The sequence below is a fragment of the Microdochium trichocladiopsis genome (assembly GCF_020744255.1).
Source record: "Microdochium trichocladiopsis strain MPI-CAGE-CH-0230 chromosome Unknown B0I36scaffold_8, whole genome shotgun sequence".
In the NCBI taxonomy this organism is placed as follows: domain Eukaryota; kingdom Fungi; phylum Ascomycota; class Sordariomycetes; order Xylariales; family Microdochiaceae; genus Microdochium; species Microdochium trichocladiopsis.
The window spans coordinates 111,971-128,393 of record NW_025763551.1 but is presented as its reverse complement, the minus strand read 5'-3'; the positions used below and the strand labels follow the sequence as shown (position 1 = coordinate 128,393).

The 16,423-nt window shown below is 55.2% G+C and overlaps 6 protein-coding genes across 6 annotated transcripts; 3 read left to right on the top strand and 3 right to left on the bottom strand.

Moving 5' to 3' along the window:
- Positions 1–97: 97 nt before the first annotated feature.
- B0I36DRAFT_351671 (zinc-binding dehydrogenase) lies at positions 98–1,306 on the top strand (the record flags this gene model as incomplete). Its single annotated transcript, XM_046157031.1, has 2 exons — positions 98–317; positions 372–1,306. 2 exons carry the CDS (start codon positions 98–100, stop codon positions 1,304–1,306), a joined length of 1,155 nt encoding a protein of 384 aa, XP_046008905.1.
- A 1,166-nt stretch (positions 1,307–2,472) lies between these two features.
- B0I36DRAFT_328915 (heterokaryon incompatibility protein-domain-containing protein) lies at positions 2,473–4,424 on the top strand. Its single transcript, XM_046154647.1, has one exon. It carries the CDS (start codon positions 2,564–2,566, stop codon positions 4,334–4,336), a length of 1,773 nt encoding a protein of 590 aa, XP_046008904.1. The 5' UTR covers positions 2,473–2,563; the 3' UTR covers positions 4,337–4,424.
- Positions 4,425–6,250: 1,826 nt separating this feature from the next.
- Positions 6,251–7,983, top strand: B0I36DRAFT_249026 (Sodium/calcium exchanger protein-domain-containing protein; the record flags this gene model as incomplete). The annotated part of the gene is made up of 2 exons (XM_046150439.1): positions 6,251–6,715; positions 6,769–7,983. The coding sequence occupies 2 exons, from the start codon at positions 6,251–6,253 to the stop codon at positions 7,981–7,983; spliced, it is 1,680 nt and encodes a 559-aa protein (XP_046008903.1).
- Positions 7,984–8,290: 307 nt separating this feature from the next.
- B0I36DRAFT_328912 (Cyanovirin-N) lies at positions 8,291–8,984 on the bottom strand. Its single transcript, XM_046154646.1, has one exon. The coding sequence runs from the start codon at positions 8,814–8,816 to the stop codon at positions 8,514–8,516; it is 303 nt and encodes a 100-aa protein (XP_046008902.1). The 5' UTR covers positions 8,817–8,984; the 3' UTR covers positions 8,291–8,513.
- Positions 8,985–9,605: 621 nt separating this feature from the next.
- B0I36DRAFT_365361 (Six-hairpin glycosidase-like protein) lies at positions 9,606–12,708 on the bottom strand (the record flags this gene model as incomplete). Its single annotated transcript, XM_046159121.1, has 8 exons — positions 9,606–9,989; positions 10,094–10,724; positions 10,809–11,392; positions 11,460–11,611; positions 11,677–11,965; positions 12,035–12,248; positions 12,313–12,409; positions 12,468–12,708. 8 exons carry the CDS (start codon positions 12,706–12,708, stop codon positions 9,606–9,608), a joined length of 2,592 nt encoding a protein of 863 aa, XP_046008901.1.
- A 954-nt stretch (positions 12,709–13,662) lies between these two features.
- On the bottom strand, positions 13,663–15,767 carry B0I36DRAFT_249447 (cytochrome P450; the record flags this gene model as incomplete). Its single annotated transcript, XM_046150478.1, has 8 exons — positions 13,663–13,894; positions 14,008–14,157; positions 14,238–14,485; positions 14,559–14,702; positions 14,756–14,877; positions 14,954–15,102; positions 15,191–15,512; positions 15,590–15,767. The coding sequence occupies 8 exons, from the start codon at positions 15,765–15,767 to the stop codon at positions 13,663–13,665; spliced, it is 1,545 nt and encodes a 514-aa protein (XP_046008900.1).
- Positions 15,768–16,423: the final 656 nt, after the last annotated feature.

The window sequence follows — 16,423 nt, the reverse complement described above, 5'->3', positions numbered from 1 at the left end:
GAGCCTGACCACTGTCCCTTCAGATCCTCTCTCGATTCCTGTCCCTGGTCCTTACTAGACAGCTGATTTCACTCGAGACGAGAGAACGCAACAAAAAATGTCGGAGCCTATCAAGAGCCAAGCCCTCGTCTCGCGGGGCCCCTTCTCCGAGGGACAATGGGCCATCGAGGACATTGTCTTGCGGGAGATCCGCGACGATGAGGTCGTCGTCGAGATGGTTGCTTCTGGCATCTGCCACACTGATCTCCACTGCGGCAACACGCCTGCCGACCAGGGTGTGCCTGGTGTATACTATCCCAGAGTCTTGGGCCATGAGGGTAAGTACCTAAACTTGCTAGATAAGGGCATGTGAAGACACTGACGATTACTAGGGGCCGGCTATATTGTCAAGACGGGCTCTGCCATCAGCGGCTTTGAAAAGGGCGACCCAGTCCTCCTCTCCTTCTCGTCTTGCGGTGCCTGCCATGTCTGCGAAGCTGGCAAGCCTTCCCACTGCACTGACTTCTTCAACATCAACTTCATCGGCGAGCCCATCGCGACCTCTGCAGCCTCTCCCTCGGAGGAGATCGGTGGACGCTTCTTCGGCCAGTCCAGCTTCGCCCGGCACGCGATTGTCAGCGGCAAATCGGTCGTCAACGTCAAGAGCCTCGATCTTTCGCGCGACGACCTGAAGCTCCTCGCGCCCCTGGGATGCGGGCTGCAGACGGGCAGCGGCACAGTGATCAAGGTTGCGCAGGCAGGTCCCAAGGACGCCATCGCGATCGTGGGCATGGGCGGCGTAGGGCTGGCGGCTGTCATTGCGGCACGCAACTCAGGGTGCAAGACAATCATCGGCATCGACCGGCTCGAGGCGCGGCTCGAGCTGGCCAAGTCGCTCGGCGCGACGCACGTGTTCAACACGACGGGCATGTCGGGCGACTTCAAGGAGCTCGTGGAGGGTGTCAAGGCCGCGGCGGATGGGCTGGGCACGACCATCAGCATCGACACCAGCGCGTTCCCGCCCCTCGTGCAGGCCCAGGTCGACTTCAGCCGGTACATGGGCAAGATCATCCAGGTCGGCACAGGCATGCCCGAGGCGTACCTCAAGATCCACATGCAGAGCTTCATGGTCAGCGCGAAGCAGTATTTTGGGGCAGTGCAGGGCCACAGCATCCCGCAGGAGGCGGTGCCGCAGCTCGTAGCGTGGTGGAAGGAGGGCAAGTTCCCTGTAGAGAAGCTGGTCAAGTTCTTCGACATGAAGGATTTCGCAGACGCAGTCAAGGTCATGGGCAATGGTGACGTCGTCAAGCCGATATTGGTGTGGTAGGCTCACGTAGTAAAATGAATATAATATGACACCCCAAAGTGCATGAACAGTTGGGTATTTGTGGTCCGAGATCAGGCGTTTCATACGATGAAAAAGACATGACGAGTCAATCATTTCACCGAAATCATGCGGCGACGTGTGCTGGGCGCTGATGACAGCTATGACTCCACCACGTCTATGATGCCAGTGACGCGTCCAGCTGCTCGTGTTACCATGGCACTCTCATCAGTGAACAACAGCATGAAGAAATAACGAATCAGCATGATCACTCCCGAAAAGAGCCCCACTGGGACATAATGATCGTAGTGTGAAGAGGACTACGATGTTCAGCGCGGATGGTGCTTGTATATAAACAAATGCTCTACACATTATCTCATGCACCTTTCTTTTCTTCAATAAACCAGGACAGCATCAACGGGACCGGCACTTCATCAGCACAATTGTTGTTTGTCCTTTACGACCAAATACTTCACCAATCTTGTCGACCCGCACGATTTTGACACGTTTCAGCATGTTGCACGGCTGGTATTGGACCTTCCGCCACAAATTCGGCCACAGGTCGAATAAGTGGCATTACTGCAACAATGGCCTCTCAGAGCTTATTTAGCTGCATGGCTATGAGCTGCGCTTGTGTTCAAGATCGTCTCGACAAACCTTGGCCTCCCTATCCTTTCCTGCGGAAGCTGGAGGTTTAAGTAGTCCCTGGCCCTCAGGGATTCTGCGTTTATGACGATCGGCCCATCTCTCTGTGTGGCCATTTGCATGGGGGATTTGTATCCCCATGCACATCGACTGCTTTAAAGTTTATTCTAGCGAATGCATTTTGTTTTTCGAGTCCAACCTGGTACTTCGTGACTATTTCTCCACACAGGGTGGCCTGTGTCTTGTTTTATGTGAAAGCGACCCCCTCAAATATCTGAACCCTCGCATGTATGGATGACGTCGGCAACGGAGCCCGGAGACTCTGAATGGATCTCGGAGCTTCTCTTCATGGTCTTGCTGCCCCCGCCCCACGGCTACACAAGGCTCTGGGCCGATACCCCTGCACAAGCATGACCAACTAGCCACCAGCATGCCCTGTAGCCTTGGGCGATGCACCAACCGCAGGGGTCCCAGAGCAACCTTGATCTGACTGAGGCTGAGTGAGGGGCTGACAACCTGCTCCTGATTCTGCCATACACAACTTCATCCCCCCCTGGCACCAAAGGGAATGAGACCACGCTAACGGCGCTTAGAGTCGATCTGATACGATCCAAGATGCGACTCCTCAACGCCAAAAGCCACAAATTCGAAGAGTTCTACGACGATGAGACACCGCAGTACGCCATCCTCAGCCACACCTGGCAGCGGAAGCAAGAAGTCACATATCAGGAGTGGCTCAACCCGACAGTGGAAGTGCGAGCGAGGTCCGGGTTCCGCAAGATATGCCAGGCATGCGAGCAGGCTCTGAGAAATAATCACGAGTGGATCTGGATCGACACCAACTGCATCGACAAGTCCAGCTCGGCAGAGCTTTCCGAGGCTATCAACTCCATGTACGCCTGGTACCGCGACGCAGCGGTCTGCTACGTCTACCTCGAAGATGTGCCGCCAGCGCTCGTGCAGGATGACGTCTTGCTGCGCTTTCGAGAGAGCAGGTGGTGGGCGCGCGGTTGGACGTTACAGGAACTTTTGGCTCCGGAGCAGCTCGTATTCTTCGCGCTGGACTGGTCATCCATCGGCGATCGCGGCGAGCTAGCCAGCGAAATTGAACATATTACCGGTATCAGAGCACGAGACTGCAAGTCGGAAGTACGGACTGCGAGCGTGGCCCGGAAGATGTCTTGGCTATCACAGCGGCAGACAACAAGGGTCGAAGATCTGGCCTACTGCATGCTTGGAATATTCGACATCAACATGCCCCTGTTGTATGGAGAAGGATCGAAGGCCTTTATCAGACTACAGGAGGAGATTATCAAGAAGTACGCAGACCTTACGATCTTTTGCTGGACACGGGACGAGTCGACACTGCCAGACTGGCTTGGGATGTTGGCACACAGTCCTCGGGCCTTTGCCCAGTCTGGTGGTTTCCATCTGAGTAGGTCGGTGCGACTGATTACGCCTTGGTCGATCACGAACCAAGGCTTATCCATTAGCTTACCAGTGATACACACATTCAAGGGTGCGTTTCTATATCTATACGGGGTGAACATAGTAAGCACAGGAGTGCCTTACCACGTCGTCGCGATACCCATCAGTGCCCACGACCAGGTCTGTTATCGCTTGACGTTACCACGCGGGCCGATCGCGTTGACAGAGGCACCATTCGACAAGGTATTTCCAGTTTCAGAGCGAGCTCTGCCCAGACTCCTTCTACTGCCCACTCGCGACAGCTCACTTCCAGTAAGCGACGGCCTCCAAAGCACGAAGCAGCTCAAAGACACATCCACGCCATCAACAGCTAGTGTCCTGCTCCTGATCGATGCGAATGCACCTGGGTTCTTTCCCATGCATGTCGCTAGCCATGATGATCAGAGGCACCGATTGCTAGATCAGGGTCTGTCTAAACTTGGCGACTGCATCTGCGCCCCGAGCGGTTGCTCGGCAGATCTAACGACTGGGCTGGTGAAGCTTTCCGAGGTTGTTGTGGGACAGCGGTGCCTTCTAGCCGGTGCGCTTGAGTTGTTCTCCGTCTCCGGGGGTCTGGGGGAGATCAAGATCCGGCTGTTTCTGGCATTTGAGCGCCCTTCGGCTGGCGACCTAGAGGTCACGGAGCACTACTGTGATACCACGGCTTTCACGATTCCCTCGCCGTCAGGGAATTTGCAACAAGAGAAAGCTCCAGCTTGGAACACAGCTGCTCTAGAGAGGTGGTACTTTGAGAAACTCGATGATCTCCGCACGGGGAACACGGCGCAAAAACCGGGTTTCTTTTGGAGCACAGATGGCTGGTGTCAACTCAAGATCCTGTCGGATCTGGCGCAGACCACTGACCAGGCGCTCATTACTGTTGTGCTAGCTGGGGGAAATCCATTTTTGTATGCCGACTAAGACGCAAAGCCCGTCGTTGGTCCCAAGGCACCATATAGGAGTATACGAGAGTAGATGATGAGTCAATGTCGATGATCTGCTTGCCAAGCTTGTGTATTTGCTTGTCATTTCGCGTATCAGATGGGAAACAGCCATATTCATGACGTTTTTCTCTTGCTCCAGAGCCCTTAACAACTCTTCGTCTGCTTAACACTCTCATTAGTTTCGCATTTTCGCGAACAGCTTCATCGTAACATCGTTCGCCCAACTTTATCTCAGAGCTTCGCCAAGTTTCGCTTCTCGATCCTTCTCAGAACATCACCTTCCACCACCAGTGCGACAGCATCAACAGCCATCCCGCGCCCAGCCTAGAAACCCGTGCCGCTAGTGCCATGATTGTGCACGGTTGTCTATTTACTTCTACTCTCGCTACCTTACGGGCCATCACTATCACCAAGGAGGAGATGGCAGAGGTGGGAGAGGCGGAACAGGGACATAATGTTACTCCCCACCTCCACCGTCGCCTCCGCCGCCATTGCCATCACCACCTTCGCCTCCACCATAGCCACCAATCGGAAGGAAGCAACACCAAGTGGTTCTCTGCTGTCTTTCTTTCAACGGTCGTCTTCGCTTTCGCCGCCTAATTGGCTCCCATGCTTTCTCATCTTCAGTCTTCTAGGGAGTGGACTTGCCGTATTAGAGCAGTGATTCAGGGGCTGCAATATCATATCACAGTTTATGACATACCCATAGACCAAGGCAAGCCATCTGTGGAGATTGTGTATGCAATTACAGCAAGCAAGCAAGTGCACGTGAAATGCTTCCTTAGCTTGTTGACGGCAAGGGCTAGGTCAATGAGAACCATTGAGCATGGGATGACTCTGCATGAGCTGGTGTGCCCTTTTTATTTTTCACACAAGCACAGATAATGTGGGATCAAGGTGATCTTTAGGCTGACACGAGGCATACACATCTTATGGCGAAGACAAATGCTTGCCCGTGTGGCCCATTCACTCCAGCCCTTTCAGCTGGTGAGCCCTGCCTGGGGCTGTGGGCTTGGCCGACGTCGCCATTCACACCTGCCGTGGAGTTCGCGCCTCGGGCCAATCGGACGCCTTCCCGAACGGAGCGTCCATTGTCACTTGCCCAGCACGCACTGGGCAGAGCGACGGATATAAGCATGATGTTGATTGCAAGCTTGTTTTATGGGGCCCTGGACCATGGAATGCTGGCCCAACCGACGTAATTCAACAAAGGCAACACCGTGTGGCTAATTAGAGAATGTTTTTCGTGCTGCGCTAATTTCACACAGCCAATTTGCACGCGTCCGGGTGTGGACCCTTGAACCCCTGGATCGTGAGCCCCTGAGCGGCGGCCCGCTACTAGCCTCTCACGTGCGCCGCCACCACCGCCTGTCAAGGGAGACTCTGGCTTCTTCAATTTCACGGAGCATTCGACAGAGTCACTCCCGCGCGGTCGCCATCGTCCAGAAGCAGCCTCAAGCCCCGTGTTTCGTAACTCTCCCGGGACCCCACTGCATCGATGAGGCCATCGTCAGGAGTGGCCACGGCCGCTGCAGATCCACCTCGCGCCTCACGTGCCAGGCATAGCTTCGAAAGCGACGCTTCAGACGACGACGACGACGATGGAGGTGGGCGCCGGAACGGCACCGAGGCCATGTATGTGAGCCAATCTCGGCCTGGTCGGGGTGGCCAGCCAAGGACATTGTTAGGTACGTACTCGTCTGCCCGTGCCCTTACTGTCACTACCACGTCAAAGCATGGAGTAGACGAGTGCTAAATCGGTCGTCTAGGCTCCGTCTTTGGCTGGTTTTCCGGCTCTACATCCAGCCACAATTTCCAGCAGCTCTCGTCTGATGATGGAGATCACGACGGCCGACGGCGCAGTGCTGGGCCCGTATCTGGAGGACACGAGATGTCTTTCCGGGCAGTCATCCGTACTATCCTCATGACATCCAAGCTCAACGTGCTGCTGATCTTCGTCCCCGTTGGCATCACGTTCAACTTCATCCCCGGCATGCCCGCAGTGCTAGTCTTTGCGTGCAACACCATTGCCCTGGTTCCACTCTCCAGCCTGCTCGCCTATGCGACGGAATGTATCGCCAGCGACCTGGGAGACACCATTGGCGCGCTTATCAACATCAGCCTGGGCAACCTCATCGAGCTCATCACTCTCTTCGTCGCTCTGAAGGAGGGCAAGGTACACATCGTCCAGGGCGCGCTCGTGGGCTCAATCCTTGTCAACCTGCTTCTGGTGCTCGGCTGCGCCATTATCGTTGGCGACTTTCTTGCTGCCGACCTCGAGCAGCAGTTCGACGTCAGCCATGCCCAGGCTCTAGCATGCCTGCTGGCCCTGTCAGTCATGAGTATTCTCATTCCGGTATGTTGCTTTCCCTCTCCTTTGACCATCCTGTGGTGCTCAACATTTTATAGATTGGCTTCCACTATTCCATGGACGACCAGGATGCCGCCAACTATGCTGTCTCGTCCATGAGTAGAATATCGGCCGTCATTCTCCTCTTCGTCTATGCCGTCTACGTGTCGTTCCTACTACGGCCTCAGCGTCGTCACGCACGGCCCGTGTCAGTGGAAGATGGATCGGGCCACCTCGCTGCCGGGAGTCACGAGGACCTTGGAGCAGATAGACTACCTGCGAGCCGCACCGTCAAATTTGCTGACGATGGAAGAAACACAAGACACCGCCGCGGTGAGAGCATCGAGATGAGTGGACTAAGCTCACAAGCCAGTCGCACACATAAGAACGAAGAAGACGAAGACGACGAAGACTCGACCGAGTCTGACGACGACGGCACTAGCCCCAATCGGCCAGCAGCCAGAGCCAGCAAAAGCACAAACACGGACTCTCTCAGCCGAGTTCCCAGCAATACCTCCGGCCCATCCTCGACGTCCAGGATATCGTCCCACTCACGGTCACGTTCTCGATCGCTGACCATGCCTGGGGCACAACACATGGACCTCATGGGCCGGTACATGCGCCGGGATAGCCTGGCCAATGACACGGACGATATCATTAGCACCGGCCAAATATCCAGCTCGGCCCAGCACCGGCGTGCAGGTAGCTCGTCTGTAGATATGACGCACAACCTCAGCAGTGGCAGCGCCAACGGACAGCTGAGCATGGTGAGCAGCCATTCGGCCACGGCTCTCGTTGCCACGCTCGCCGCACCGCTAGAAGAGAACCTGCCTCAGATCAGCCGCAACGCCTCGCTTCTCCTGCTAGTCGGGGCGTCCATCCTGACTGCCATCTGCGCGGAATTCATCGTAGCCAACATCGAGCAGGTCACCGCCGCGACCGGCTTCTCCAAAGCTTTCATCGGCCTGATCGTGCTGCCGATCGCGGGCAACGCGGCCGAGTTCATCACGGCCATCAGCGTCGCGGCCGTGGGCAAGGCCGATCTCGCGCTGGGCGTTTCGTTCGGTTCCTCCATCCAGATCAGCCTGTTCGTCGCGCCGCTGATGATCCTCGGCGGTTGGATCCTGGACCAGGACATGACGCTCGACTTTGGCGTCTTTGACACGATTGCGCTCATCGGATCGGCCCTGGTCGTGAATGTGCTCATCACCAATGGGCGGTCGAACTATCTCGAAGGGTGTTTGCTGGTGGCGTGTTACCTCATGGTTGCGTAAGTCATGCTGCTCCTCCACGTGCAGTTTTTATTTTGTTTTACCCAGCCCCGCAGCGAAGTGGTTAGCTAACATGGAACAGTGTCGGTGCCTTCTTGAGTCCATAGAGAGCTCTTCCAGGGTTGGTTCGAAGCTGAGAGGTATAGGCAGGAGTGTAGTGCCTAAGTGTACAAAATTTCTAGTGTCCCGATATGCTCGCATCACCGAGTTGTACATATACATAGACGATCACGTAGGGACGCAATGTTCTGAAAATGACACCGGATATCACTCAAAAGGCGAGCGTGTCACAGATCAAGTCAAAGTGAGGCTTTCACTGAGAACAGTCCCAAAGGGCATGTCATGCTTTTTTAATATGGGAGCTGCTGGTATACAGGCCAATTTTGTTCATATTTCTCTTGAGGCGTGTCGTTGTCCTTGTCGTGTCGTCAAGTCGTAATGATCGTTCGAGGATGTCGATGTGGGCGTGATGAATGGGATGCGGAAAGTAAGGTACAATCCCTAACCATCTACGACGATCAGGATGTCGATATCTATCCCAAGAATTCCAATTGACCGTTGTTGTTGGTGATGCGCTCGTTGAGATCGATCTTGGCCTCGGGCCACTCTCCATTGCCATCATCCAGCTGGGCCACCAGGACGGGCCCCTCGAGCCTGTAGTTGGTGGCAGTTCCGTGCCAACCACCACCGCCCCATTCAAAGATGCCATTGGAATTTCCCAAAAAGTCGTTGAGGTTGATCTCGGTCGTCTGCCAGTTGCCCTCTACATCCTGGCAGGAGGCCCTCAGGATGTTATCCTCGAGGGTGACCTCTTGTGAAGAGTCCCAAAAAGACATGGTGATGGGAGTGTATAAAGTTGTGTGGATTGGAAGGTTTCAGAAGTTAACGGTGCAGCCCAGGAGGACTTGCGTGATGGTCGACTTGAGGCGATATGCGAGATATAGACGCAAGGAGGACACGAGAGAGAGGCAGAGGGATGGACGAGACATATATATATATATATATATACGGTGAACAGTGATCTTCGGATCCATCGCCACGTATGTATCACGGCCACGTATTCACCAGGTGGAGCGAGTCCACAACCTCGCTGTGCCGAAATTGCCGTGCCGGTGCGCGTCGTTGTCTGAGTGCTGCAAGTGCCCCTCCCACCGCTGCAGTCCCTCAAGACACCCCATTGGAGGGCCAAGGCCTGCAGAACGAAGCCTCGTGCGTTGCTTCGAAAGCCGTATGTGGGATCCATCAGGGGTTGCAGGACCCTTTTCTTGGCATTCGTGGTGTGGACCCTCCTGGGGTTTGGGAATCGGCGGTCAATTGGCCAAACTCTGATCTCAACGGGCCGCATGTTCTAGCCAGTGGCCTTGGCCGAGGGAGGGGTACAGAGAATGAGATGGAAAGTCCTTGGATCGGAGCTGAGGCCTCATGTCAGAGAGCCAAGGCAACTTCAGCCCCAAAGCAATTCTCTTCTCAGAGCCCAATTACGGCAACCAGGCACTCTGGCCGTAGCATGACGTAGGCCGTCAAGTTCGACGATCCCCACATCATGGAGGTGTTTCCTAGCAATACTCCCAGAACTACGAGGACTGTGACACACCGCATAATGACCTGATCCCTGTAAGGCCCCCTTACAACTGACAGATCGTGACCGTCTTCCCGCCCTCAACCTCAAGCTCACCCTCTTGCCCCTGTCCACCATCGACCGAGTACTGTCCACTAAAAGGGACCACCACAGTGCCCTTGAGCCCAGCAGGTGCCGTGATCTCCATGGCCAACTTCCCGCTCGGCTCGTACCCCCAGGCTGCCAGGATCTCCCCCGCAGGCGTCGGCACGCGACCGTGCACCCACTCCGACTTGAAGCCCGGTAGTGGCGCAAAGGTGTATGTCGCGAAACCGGGAGCCGTGGCGCGCACGCCGAGCACGTAGTCCGTCAGGAAGACGGTGGCGTAGCTGCCCCAGCCGTGAGAGCAGGACGTGAAGAGGTCCAGACCGGGGTATACGCCGTCGGCGCTCTGGATTTCGTGGAAAATTGGAGAAACGCGAGTCAGCCAGGATTCTTCAGTGCTACCCAAAACGCGTCGTGCTCGAGAAGACAAGAAGGTTTGCTGGCACTTACCAAGTATTCCCAGGTCGTGCCCGTGTAGTTCCTGTCCTGCCGGATCATCGGGCCCCACGTAATATCGAGCAGCTCCTGCGCGAGCGCGGTGCGCTGCTCCATCGCGAATCCCTGGAGCAAGAATCCCATGTTGAACGGGTTCACCACGGCCGGCGTGTTGACGTAGCGCGTGCCATTGCTGTAGCCTGCAGGCAAGCGCAGCGGCGCCAGGTTGTCAATGACTTTCGCACGGCGCTCGGGCGTGCCGACCCTGGCGAGTAAGACCTGGGCGGCATCCATCAGGTCGAACCCCGCGAATCCCAGCGTCCCGGCATAATAGCCTCCCGTCTCGTTCCAGAGGCGTGTGTCGATGGCGTCGCGCGACAGGTTGGCCTGGGCACGGTAGAACAACGCCGAGCGCGTGTTGTTCACAAACTCGGACATGTCGGCCATGCGCTCGAGCCCGAGGATCATCGAGATGGTCTCTGCTGGACCGAGAGCTTGAGCCTTTTGTCCGCCTAGCGGAATCCCCTTGGGTCCAGTTGGGGCGCCATAGAGCTGTGTGGGCAGGTCGAGCGCGCGGGAGACAGAGTAGCTGACCATGGCTACCAGCTGGTTGTAGTATTTCTCGATGAAAGCAGAGTCGCCGGAGCTGTGTTTGAATTTGGAAACCACCGTAAGTACAGAGCTCGAGAACAGAGTTTCGCAGCGGCCATGGTTTCAGGAATCCACTCACCGCATCCAGTAGTCGTGGACAACCTGGACAGTATCAAAGTCGTAGTCAACAAGCAGGGGATCGACATTCTCCGTGCGGATCAGGACGCCCCGCGTATCCAGAGGGCTGAACAAAGTGTTTGCAGGTAATTGACCAGCCGTCGTCTGGCGGGAGAAGAACTGCGCGGCCGAGCCTGAGACAGACTTCCAGTCGCCGGTCGAGGCCAAGCCGGTCTTTGCAGAGATGAGACGGTCGCCGAGCCAGGCATAGCGGTCTCGCTTACCGCCATCAGAGCAGATGTAGTCGGTATTGGTAGCCACGCCGAACTCGGGCAGCACATCCATAGATGTCAAGTTGTTCGAGTACAAAATCTGGTTGCCGTTGTTGGATGTGAGGATAACATTGCGATAGTACGCCGCTTGATCCTGCCACGGGCCGAGTGCGAAGCCCTTGTTGTCCCCGCCGGGGATGAATGGGTTCGGGTCGGCCAATCCATAGGAGCTGATGTTGAAAGCGGCGATCTCCCTACCGTCCAAATAGACCTTGTACGTGCTGTCGCCCAGTGAGACGGTGGAGATGGTGTGCCACTCCTTCTCCATGACAGCCTAATGCTGAGGTTAGTAGCGGAACCCACGACCATGCAGCTTTGGGAAAATCTCGACCGCAACTCACGAAATCAACCGGAAACTTGTCAAGGACAAAACCCGGGAGACTGGTTTGATTCTGCAGGGACCACCCGCGGCCAAGCACAAGTGTGTTAGGCGGGACGAGGGAGCGATCCGTATTCGCAAATGTGCCTTCTGGATACTCGCTGGTGAGGACGACTTTCGGGCAGAAACTTAGAGATTAGTGGCTCGATCCCTTTGAGGTACATCGTGTTCGCACTCACAGATGGGCCCAGTAGCCTGGATGGCGTCGATCTCAGTGTCAACACGCCAGCCCACACCTCCATAGTCGATCATGGTCTCGAATGTCAGCGTGTAGTTGTTGACGTTGGTCATGTGCGTTGTACTCGCGGGCTTCTGGCCACGGATGTACGCGCCCTGTGGCGTAATGTCCCATGTCGCGGTCTGTGTGCCTGGTGGAAAGCAGTCGAGCTGTTCGGTTCGTGGACCGAGAGCCCACATGTCGGTGTACGACGAATTGCTGGCTGCAAAGTAGCCCTTGATGCTGTCCAACTTTGAGGCAAGATGTACGTCGTCAGTATGTTCTTCTCTAGTGCCAATTTGATTTCAGTCAAAACCCACCGGCTGCATCGAGATACTTGACACGAAACCGGCCTTGCTGATGGTCAAGCCGGAGCCATGAACAAGCTTGATCGACTGCCAACGCTGCGCGCCTTGGATGAAATAGCCACGGAACTCTCCCGTCTTGGTGATATTGAAGGTCTCAACGCGGAAAGTGGCGCCGAGAGCATTGGAGAACGCGTACGGACCATCGGCCTGTGCGTGTTCCAGACCACTGCTCAAGAACCTGGGTCAGCAATCTGGAGTTGCATCTCGGTGTCCACGGATGGCCCCCTTACATGTAAGACTCGGTGTATTTGACCTCGATCTGGGCAAAGTCATCGAGAGTCTCGATTTGGAAGAAGGGCTTGCCAGCAACATTGCGACCATAATCAACTGCGAAATCAGCCAGTAGTCAGCTCAAGCCTCGGAAAAGAGTCTCTTATATCCTCACGTGTGTATGTCTTGTTCACCCTGTCGAAGACCATGGGTGAGGAACCTAGAGGGTTGGCCAGGTCGCTGGTCAGACCCTCGACGATGACGGCAGGGCCAACATGTTCATCGCCATCAGGCTCGGTGTAGGATGCCCGCGGGGGGATTGAAGGCCACGGCCCGGTCGATAAGGAGAATCCAGTGCAAGCTGGTAACGCAGTCGCAAGACACAAGCCAGCGAGAAATGACGTCTTTCGCGGCATCCTTCTTGTCCCCGACAGCATGTATCAAGCACATCAAAGGGCGGTATGCACTGAGCAACGAGGCACCAGAACAAAATGACGCGGCATATGTAGGTCTCCAAGTTTATATATGAGCTCTGGCTTGTCCTAGAACACGCTCTACCACGTCCTCTCAGAAGGGCCCCTGCCGCCTGGCATGCCCTGATCGACGGGAGCAATACCCCAATGCATGGCTCGTTGTAAAGATCTGCCGAAGGTAACAAGCCGGGAGTCGGGACCACTCTGAGAGTCATGGCCGGGTCGGTACTGTCCACCAGGCACACTGACCTCTCCACGTTCCACTATTTGATCCTCTTGAAAACAGCAGGGGGACTATGGGGAGATCGGGGGAAATCTGGGGCAGAATCGTGGGGAAGGCTACAGCGCGGCCGACGATTGGACAATGGCAGTAGTGTCTGGGGGTCGCTTGGCATGGAAGTGCCGTACCGAGCCGGGGCTGCAATCCGGCACTGATGTCAGGGTTTGGTAGCAAGGCTTGTTTCCATGAATGCCGTGCTCGGCTCCATGAAGCCACGCGGCATCGCGGATGAAAGCAGGCCGACATGGAGTGGACAAGCATCGACTTTTCCTCCCTATCCTTGCACCCCCGCATCAAGGTGCACCCTCCTCATCAGACTATCCGCGACTTGCATACCCGTTGTCTTTAGTGGCTAGTAATGTACGCCCACTTCGGGATGTGGAGGATACCATCCTCGCTAGTGCTCTTCCCGGCATTCTGCCCAGTCCCTCAATGTAAGCCATACAAGCATACACAAAGAAAAGCCCGAAAATCTTGCTTTGATCTTTGAATTCTTTTCATGGTGCTAACATTAGTTCTACCTTGGTGACCAGATTCGCTTACTGCCGACAGCAGATGCAGCCTCGACAAAATTCATTGGCTGCCGCTATCCCACCGATCGACCGCAGAAAGCGCGATCACTGCTTATCCCCGACGAACGCTTCCAGAAGTCGCAGGGCCTTCTCAGAGCGGGGTTTAAACACAACGTCGAATTTGCCGGGGTGACTTGAAAGGCCGGTGCTGAAGTGGATGGGCTGCTCAATTGGCCTCCCTTGAGCATCCAGGGGCTTGCTAATGTCCGTTGTTGCTAGAAGAGTTGCGACCATGATCCACACCGAGGCTTGGGCGAGGTGACGGCCCACACATATCCTGGGAGGAAGAGTTAGCCGTCAAAGGGTTTGCTTTGAGGACTGAGAATTTATCCAATCTTGGAAAGGGAATAAAGATAGCGGTCAGCGAAGAAAATATGCAAACATGCTTACCGTCTACCGAATCCGAATGGGCCAACCAGGAATGGCTCCCCATCTCCGCCTTCTTCCCTAGGGGTGTATCTTTCTGGCCGGAAGATCTCAGGGTCTTTGTAGACTGCTGGGTCACGAGACATGGCGTACGTGTTATAATAGACATAGGTTCTACAAAGCCGAAATTGTCCTGCTCTCAGCCTCCTTCCAATACAGAACTGTGCCATTACACGGGGTCGACAAGCACTCACCCTTTCGGAATGAACATGTCATTGTGTACGTCGTCCTTGAGCGACTTGTGGGGGATGCCAATCGGTGACAGAGGCCTCCAGCGCGTCGTCTCTTCCACGAGGTAATCGATGTAGCGCAGATTTGGACGATCTTCGAGAGACGGTAGTCTCTCACTGCCGACAACTCTGTCAACCTCAGCCTGGGCCTTCTTGAAGACATCGGGGTTGAGCATGAGATTGAGAATTGCCACCGTCGTGGTTGCGTAGGTCTGGATGATATGGGCGGAAAGTTAGTCTTCAGGGGACCATCTGGCCGTGTTGTCTCTTTTGACAGGTACATACGGTATTCGAGCCAGCTATAAAGACAGACGCCGAAGCACCCTGGATATCGTGCATTGTCATGTGGTTTGGCAGTCCCTTTTCCTCGTTCTGGCGGTACTTGTCGAGGAGGTTGTATGCAAACGACGGATTGGCTGTCGAGTTTTCCTGTGAAAACATCTCTAAGTAAGGAGGAGGTCTTGGGCACGCCGGGGCAGAACACTGACGTATTCTTTCTTGATCGCTGCGAATGGAATATTGTGCAAATCTTGGATTGCCCACGACCATTTCCGCGCATGTCGCAGAGTCTCGGAGAAGTTGAGCGTTTCCGGAATGTAACGCACTATAGTAAAAGATCGAATTAGAGCCGCATAAGGACCAAGGCAAGCGGGCCTTGTCGCAGGGTGAGAGGAGCATACACAGTGGGAAATAATCAACAAGCGCAGTCCCAGGATTACCGCCTTGGGCGGTGGCCAGGTTTGCATTAACGGCAATCTTGATGTAGGGGTCCTCATCGGACGCCACGGTGACTCCGAACCCTATGCGAAGGACCACAGCAGAAGCGAACCTAACGTCAAGAAATCTTGTTAGCCTTTGTCATGCGCCGTTGGTGGTATGTTGCACAGTTTCTGCAAGGATATTGGACATGCACATACCTCCTTAGAGAGTGGTCAAACTGCCCAGACCTGCGCAGGATACGAAGAACTCCCTGGCGGGCTTCGTCTTCCTGGATGGGCCGATAATTTGTGATTGCAGTCTTTGTGAAGCCTGTCTGGAGTGCTGAGCGGTGCAGCTTGAAGCGCGGGCCGTATGGCATGAACGTCAGCGTCAAGCCCCAGCCCATCACATCAAAGAGGACGAAATTTGGTCGGTCCTGATAGATTGCGCCACGCTTGTCCAGTATCTCGTTTGCAACCTTCTGTGTGTTGAGAACAATCATGTGGTTTCCGAGGACGTTGAAATAGACAATGTCAGAGTCTGCCAAAATGGTGCAAGTCCATCAATTAGCTGCTGTGCTTGTTCTGCTTACGGCGTTGTTTGTGGACGAGCATTACCATATTGCTTGGCGTATTCCATATGAGCCAGGTGCGCATTCTCCATGGGAAGCTTGCGAACATGGCCAAGCAGGGGCTCTGATGGTGGCGATGGCGGGAGCGGATGTGGGTATTGCTTGAGTGTCGACGACAACACCTTGTAGAAGATCGTGATGCCGACAAAGACGACGGCGCCCATGCGCACGGGCGATTCCAGGAATGACAGCATGATGGTGGTCGAGGTTACCTCACGCCTGTGCACTTAGAACCGTGTGGCTGGAGCAAGCGCATATTTCTGAGCCTTGAATCCTAATACCAACATCCAAAGGTCAAGTCGGTAAGAGTCGAGTGCGACTCGACCGACCCTCAGCGGCCCGTTTTGCCGTCGCATCCGGCATCGCTGCTGGTCTGCCTCTCCTGATCTAGCGTTTCCCGACTTATCGTGCCTGAAGATAACCAAGCAGGATGGGGCTGGCTGTGGCCCCAAAATTGCCGGCCGGCCGGCCGGGCCCCGGACAGCCACCCCACTGGTATCGGGAATTTCGGCCATGTGGACCCTGGGCGGACAATGGCCGCAGGGTCTGTGATTAGTGTGCTCGGGGAATTTCAGAGTTGTGAAAGACAGCTTATCTGATCAGCGAATTTAGGTACATGGCAGACTTGCGCGAACCATACTCTCCCATTGTTTCAAAGGCAGGCATCTGAGGTTGCTCTACCAAGTTCACTAAGCGGGCTTCTATCACGGAAAGGCCAAAGACTTGCACTTTTTGCACGGAAGTGTCAATTCGGAACTCGTCGATGCAAACTATCTTTCAATTCGCCTAGTACAGCTCAGGATCTGAGTTGGGCCAAGAT